The following is a 7,500-nucleotide window of genomic DNA, read 5'->3' as shown; positions in this document are numbered from 1 at the left end:
TTATGAATTTAAGTCGCTGGCATTTTTACATCCCATGGCGAGATGAGCCCATCTTGTCTTAGCATATTCACATGCCACTCAACATTTTCCTCATTTTGCTATACCATTTGGTGCCTGTGGGTTAACAATCTGAAAATTTAAGAAATAAAGATACCTACTTTGTATAAAGTAAGTTGAAGCTATTTTTCTAAATCATTGATGATGTTCTTTTTTTCATATTTATTTGTATTTACAGGTTGGTTTCTGGAGCAGGAGACATAAAGATCACAAAAGATGGAAACATTTTGCTTCATGAGATGGTAAGTGTTGTATTAAAATTATGTAACCTGGAAAATGTTTGAAAGGTTGAGTTTAGCTCTCTTGTTAGATTCATTTGAATTTTTAAACCATTTCCTAATTAGGGTAGTGACATTTTTTCACTCCCTCAAAATTCCAAGAGAAATTTGTCGTTGATAACTAGTATTATGCAGTTTATAGTATTATACAGTTGATGGATAATTCTTCATTGAAAATTTAAAGGGTAACTCCAGAATAAATGGTCAAGTCCAGTCATCTTGCCCAAGCTTACTCCCTGTAATCACCTAAAACATACAATGAACCAGTATTACCAATCTGACCAGTAGTGTTGACATAATCCCTGAATCCCATTGATAATGTTCCTGCCCCACTAAACTACCAAATGTTTCGGCTCTAGAGTACTTGAGGCGTGTGACATCATGCAAGGTGTTTCCACTATTAGGAGGCTGCACTTCCACAGTGCTGTACAGCTCACCTCCTTTGTGCTTTGAAGTACCATTGCTATTAACCACATTATAATTCCCATTTATTGAGTCATTGTGTATGATAATAATAATGGTAATGGTGTACATGTGTGTATTGTATGGCTCTATCGTAAATCGGCGGTGTGTGGTATCAGAATGTTACACGAACTGATACATCCTGAAAAAGAGGAGTAAAAAATCAAAACAAAAATTTCATTGTTTCCTGAATTAACCACCATAGAATCCTGCTCCAGCAATGAAATTCATGGAGAGATAGTGGAGGATATTTCAGAGAAGGTGAAAAGGAAATGACTTGGGAATGAACTTACTCATGATTAGGTCAATCAGTCTGCACATTATGGTTGTGCTTCTGCTTGTAGGCCAGGTAGGCCTACATTGTGGAAACAACCTTTAAATGCTGAATGCTGAAATTCTTCAATTTATTTGACATTGGTTTAGGAAAAAAAATGGCTGGAGGCACCCTTCAATTGTTATATTAACCCAGTCCTGACGGGCCCAGCGAGATCTGGCAACCCCCTACGCTGGGCCTAAGTAATATCGCCTCGGGGACGTCACACTGGTGTGTCGCCCCATTGTCATTGGGTTAAGGTAGGAATTATATAGACTGCAAACGAATAAAATTAAAGTACAATATTAAGGTGTGATCTTTTTCTACAGCAAATCCAGCACCCAACTGCTAGTATGATTGCCAAGGCCTGCACTGCCCAGGATGACATCATTGGAGACGGCACCACCTCCACTGTCCTCCTCATCGGAGAAATGCTCAAACAGGCTGACATTCAGATACAGGATGGTCTCCATCCAAGGCTCATTGCAGAGGGATTTGACCTCGCAAAGGTAGATGGGTTTAAGTTGTGAAGTGAAGAAGTGGGTTGAAGTGTGAAATATGAAGGAATAAAAAGATAAAATGAAAGATTTGTGTTGAAAAATAAATCTCCTGGCAGAAAGAATTCTAATGCAATTGTCTTTTTCCTTCAAGGTTAAAGCTCAGGAGGTGCTTGACCAGGTGCGTCTCAAAGAGGAGATGACACGCGAGCGCCTGTGTCAAGTGGCACGCACAGCTCTCCGCACCAAGGTCCACTCAGATCTGGCTGACAAGCTGACCGAAGTGTGTGTGGATGCTGTGTTGGCCATAAAAGAGGAGGGCAAACCTCTGGATCTACACATGGTTGAAATCATGGATATGCAGGTAAGAACTTTGGTGTAATATCTATTTGCTCGGATGGAAGCTCTAAGAATGTGTAAGTTACTGCACTTAGTGAAGTTAAAATTAACACTGAACAATTCATGTAATGTGTAATATAGAAGTGACTGTTTATAAAGATTGGTTTTATGCAATTCCTCACTTACTGTAGTTGAAAGAAACAAACCCTGCAAACTTTCAAGTACAGTTTTAAATGCAAGGGACACTGTAAATGATTGAAGTTTTCTCCTTCCTCTGTAGCACAAGACTGAAATGGACACACAGCTGGTCAAGGGCTTGGTCATGGACCATGGAGGCCGCCACCCTGATATGCCCAAGAGGCTCAACAATGCCTACATCCTCACCTGTAATGTCTCCATGGAATATGAAAAGACTGAAGTCAATTCTGGTTTCTTCTATAAATCTGCTGAGGAAAGGGAAAAGCTTGTGACAGCCGAAAGAGAATTCATTGAAAACAGGTAGAGCAGATTTATATTAGCAGTAAAGTCCAGTACTTTGCCTCTTTAGAAAACCTAAAAGATGCCATATCATGAGTCAACATTTAGTATGTTAAAGTTCCAGGCAATGACCATGAATTATTTTTTGTAACATCCTGAAAATAATCCATTTTGTGTGGGCTTAAATTTCTTACTTGATTTAAGACTGGTAGTAATTTTTAACTTGTTCAAGGAACTATCCTCCCTCTCATATTTTTATTGGGATTTTTTTTTTTTTTTTTTTATCCTTTTCTCATTTTTTCCTTTTTAATAGTAATCTTTGCCTGAAGGAGATTTCAAGGCTCGTTTTCATTTTGACTGTTCCACTGCTTTTGCAGTCCAAGTAAAAAAAATCAATTATGTGGTGAATAGAAGTCTTTCTGTCTCTACTCTACTGATAAATATTGGACTAGTCTTATTTTATACAGAAAATCAGTAGCTTGGCCAAATTTCTGCATGCCCCCAAGAGCGCACACCATTCCCGCCAGCTAGATAACATAGCACCTCTCCTGGTGCTATGCTGTGCTGCACCTCTATGAACACTTTTCTCCTACCTGCTTTTTTATTTGTTTACATTATTATTTACAAGTGAAAAAAATGGCTATTTGAATGGAACTCCTACAATTATATACGTATATATAACGATGTAAAACATACGCTTTGAGGGATAGATCATGACGTGATATCACGTTACCTGGCATGAATAGGTTAGTGGAATTAGGAATGATTTCTTATAGGTAAAAGTCCATGCCTAAAGGATGAAAATAGAAAATGTAGGTCTCAAAATTGGCCAGGCTTTCATTCTGGGTCATTTTAAGTGAAGTGCTTTAATTCTTATAAATGATTGTATTAATATCTTCATTACCTTTTAGAGTGAAGAAGGTGATAGACCTGAAGAACAAAGTTTGTGCTGATGGCGACAAAACATTTGTGGTCATTAACCAGAAGGGAATTGACCCCATGTCCCTTGATTTGCTCGCAAAGGAAGGCATTCTTGGACTCAGGCGGGCCAAGCGCCGCAACATGGAGAGGCTTGCCCTTGCTTGTGGAGGAATGGCCATGAACAGCTTTGATGACATGACGGAGGACTGCCTTGGCTTTGCTGGCAGCGTCTACGAGCATGTGCTTGTATGTTCATGGGATTGATGTGGATTTTTTTTTTTTTTTAAGGATACCTTGGAATTATGGTTTTAAAGTGAGAAGTGAACTATTACCACAATGTTTCCTGTGATTTTTATGCTCTAATTTTCCTTCTCAATCATCCAGGGAGAGACTAAGTACACCTTTGTGGAAGAACTGAAGAATCCCCATAGTGTGACAATTCTCATCAAGGGACCATACAAACACACACTTGTCCAGACCAAGGATGCAATTCGGGATGGCCTGCGAGCCATCAAGAATGCCCTGGATGATGGTTCACTTGTTCCTGGTGCTGGTGCCTTTGAGGTGAGTTTACAGAGGTGGTAAATGTTTCAGTCATTTCAGTTCTTTTCAGATCTATGCCTCTGGGTTTGTTAAAACATAAATTCTAGTTGCTTTGTTCCAAATATAGTATATTGAAAAGCCAGTTACAAACAGCCAAAGATAATTATTACACTCATATTATTTAAGATTAAGACCCTTGCTTTCAGTGTAAAAATAGTATGCTTAATCCCTTTTCCCTTCCCAGTAATATAAAAACAGTTGAACATATTTTGATCTCATTTTGATCTGTTGATTAGTGTCTATGCAATATTTTATTTTTATTTTTTATATATATATATCTATCAACATATCTGTTGTGTGCGCATGCATACATTTGTACGTACGTACATAAGTTTGTGTGTGTGTTTGTTTGTTTTTGTACGTCTAAAGTAAACGTATTTAATTTGCAGATTGCGGCATATGATGCTTTAATGAAGTATGAGAGTGAAGTGAAGGGTCGCGCAAGATATGGTGTTCGTGCCTTTGCAGATGCCCTCCTCGTAATTCCTAAAACTCTTGGTAGGTTGGCCACATGTCTTGTAAGACCCAGCTTGAGACCGTTTGTAGTCTTGTAATTCCATTTTAATATTACTTTTCGTACACCTTTTTCTTCGTCATTGTATTATCTATATTCTTTTATCTTCTCTAACAGCTAGCAATAGTGGGTATGATCCCATGGACAGCCTAGTCAAGCTCAGGGAAGAGTACAAGAACAGTGGAGGAACAGCTATTGGTTTGGATATCACTACTGGTGAAGTGCTTGAACCTACTGTGGCTGGGATATTCGACAACTACTGTGTGAAGAGGCATATGCTGGATGCTTGGTAAAGACATTTCTTGTATTATAAACCAATCACAAAAAGTCTGGTTGAATATTAGAAATTCACAAAATGTTTCAAAATGGGTACGAACTGTTCCTTTCATTGGATCTGGAGGTCTTGTATTTATTTATTTATTTATTTATTTATTTTTTTTTTTTTTTTATTATTATTATTTTTTTTTTTAAGTGAATGATTTCCTAAGATTTTGGGAAGTCATAAACTTTAGATAATGAGGAAGGTTAAAGTATTTAATGCCAGAGATTGTTATATTAAAGAAAGTTTAACTCCTGATTCATCCTTCTGAATTTCCTTAAAAAAAGAAATGCAGTCTTGTATTTATAATTATCTTTTCTTTCAGTTCTGTCATCGCACGTAATCTCTTAATTGTTGATGAAATCATGAGAGCTGGGCTGTCACAGCTGAAGTAGATTCGACAATGCGAATAACTTAACATTATTACTTTAATAGGTAAGTTTCAAAAAAATAAAAATAAAAATGGCGTACAAGTCATATGAAGATCAAAATAATAAACTTTTCTGTGGACTATTAATATTCTGAAGATAGTTTTTGATAATAATTTCTGTTATTTCAGCACTGGCGCCTGCTTTCCTGTTCGATCAACCGCATTCCTTACCAGTGACGTCTCACCAGAAGCTTTACCTGTCACAACCTCACATTGTCTACTTTACTAAATTGTAATTTTTTTCAGTTAATAAATAACATTAATATTATATAAAAACTATTGTTTGAAATTGATATTTTCCCTCCATGGCTAGAAATAAAATCTTATGAGGTAAATATTTTTACTGTCACTTAAATTGTGTGTGTGTTGGATGTACATGTATATGTATGCCCCTTTCCCTCTCCCCCCCATCCCCTTTTCTATGGAGAATAAAGGCTTTGTTTTTGATGAATATAACACGCATGTAAATTTTTTTATCATACCAAACAGTCAAGGTCTGAGTTGTAGCATTATGATCTATAGTTTTATAATAGGTGATTTCAGACTTACAATCAGGATCAAAATTGCTTAAACTTGTAAAACAAAATGCAAAAATGTTGAATGGAAAAATGCTTTAGGTAAAAAGAGTAACCGTGTTATGATTGTGATTTACAAAAGCAAGATATATGACAGTTTAGATGTAGATTAAGAAATATGTATGGAAAAAATACATGGATTTCTTCTAATTTAGTCATGTAATTAGAAAGAAAATTTAATGAATATTTAATCAGCATTTAATATTTCGACATTATGAAGTATAAAAAATCATAAATCACTCAAATATGTAGTTGGTGATAAAAATTGCTATCTTTATATCTGCTTCATTAATTTTTATTAAAATCAATTCCATGAAGAAATCAAAGACTACTCCGGTACATTTTATTTCCTTGATATTTAGTTTCTTAACAAGATGTCAGAATAATTTTGTAATTAGAAGAATTGAGAAGGAAATGGAAAGATTTATTGGGAAATTGAGTCTATGGAATATGGTAGTGACTTAAGAGATGAGGTGTACGTTGTATTACTTTGAATATAGAGAGAAACACTTGGAATAGGTAGAACAGAAACATGCATATCAATGGGAAGCAAGTGATATCTCGAGAAGCTAAACAAATGAAGATAAATATAAAGCATTTTCACAGGAATGAGAAAGAAATGAAGGTTAAGGATGAGGATATCTTTATTTTGAAGCTACTAAATGTAAAAAATAACTGAAGTGCAGGGAAGTCCAACATTAATTGTAACAGATGGAAGTAGAGAGTAATGAAAGGAATGAAGAATAGAAAACCACTAGAGCCACCAAAGAACAAATGACATTCCGAAGAAAGCTGGGAGATCTAGACTAAAAGACGACGGTCAATTAAAGTTTTTGGAAAGTCGGCCACAGATGCAATATTCATCATGAAGCATCTGTAGGAGAAATGTGGGGGAAGTAGGATATATACATACCATTTGTTTGTTGATCTAGAAAGGTTTGGAAAATATCGGAAAGTCTGAAAAGGTTCATGATATCACTAAAGAGACCAATGGAGCTGCTGTATGCAGATGACCTGATACTAATAGCTGAGCCAAAGAAGGAAGCGAAAGTTAGAAGAGAAGCTACATATTAACATGAATAACAATACTAATAGTTATAGGTAAGATGGAGAATGTACAAGTATAGAGTTCCCAAGAGCTGGGCAAGGATTATGAGTCAACTTTATTCGGTGCACAGTGTGTGGTAAATGACGACACACGGAATAGTCAGGACCTAAGAATTTGACATTTGGCTAGACGGCGAGGGGCGCTGCCAACTCCAGCAGTGATCGGCCTCACTGGAACACCTGGCTTATGTGTCTTCGGTATTAAGCTCAGCGGCATCGGACAGAGCAGCAGGAATTGGATTGATTACGGAAGCTCTACTGCCGATGGAGGGACGATGGCATAGATAAAGGTTTTATTCAAGGGATTATTGCGTGTTATGGCTGAAGCGTCTTCACGCCCTCATTGCGATCCCGCGAAGATACTGTTCGATGCTTCATTTTACAGAATAAATGCGAGAGGTGATGCAATAAGGGAAGCTGCTAGTTTCAGGGAGACGGCAATGGATATCTTCCTCCACTCAACCCGGGTAAAAAGTCTCTTTCACCTTCTGGAGGAAACTACAAGTATGAGTGCTCCTTACCGTCTAGTTCTGGATATAGAAATAAAAAAGATGGCTGGTTTCGATGTAATGTCCTTACTCATCAACGTTCCCACGGATGGTGCTCTC

General features: G+C 36.9%; 1 protein-coding gene across 1 annotated transcript in view; it reads left to right on the top strand.

Moving 5' to 3' along the window:
* The window catches only part of CCT6 (chaperonin containing TCP1 subunit 6), a 7,404-nt gene extending 1,918 nt beyond the window's left edge, over positions 1-5,486 (top strand). The window contains exons 2-11 of the mRNA XM_043002932.2: positions 236-299; positions 1,440-1,619; positions 1,762-1,971; positions 2,227-2,444; positions 3,335-3,590; positions 3,729-3,908; positions 4,337-4,445; positions 4,579-4,750; positions 5,106-5,215; positions 5,340-5,486. Of these exons, the coding sequence (XP_042858866.1) occupies positions 236-299; positions 1,440-1,619; positions 1,762-1,971; positions 2,227-2,444; positions 3,335-3,590; positions 3,729-3,908; positions 4,337-4,445; positions 4,579-4,750; positions 5,106-5,175 (1,459 nt within the window). The 3' untranslated portion in view covers positions 5,176-5,215; positions 5,340-5,486. The remainder of the gene's footprint in view (positions 1-235; positions 300-1,439; positions 1,620-1,761; positions 1,972-2,226; positions 2,445-3,334; positions 3,591-3,728; positions 3,909-4,336; positions 4,446-4,578; positions 4,751-5,105; positions 5,216-5,339) is intronic.
* The last annotated feature ends 2,014 nt before the right edge of the window (positions 5,487-7,500 follow it).

This window comes from Penaeus japonicus, unplaced genomic scaffold (assembly GCF_977035675.1).
Source record: "Penaeus japonicus unplaced genomic scaffold, GWHDUDI00000001_assembly GWHDUDI00000011, whole genome shotgun sequence".
NCBI classification, from domain to species: domain Eukaryota; kingdom Metazoa; phylum Arthropoda; class Malacostraca; order Decapoda; family Penaeidae; genus Penaeus; species Penaeus japonicus.
This window is presented reverse-complemented; position numbering and strand designations above follow the sequence as displayed.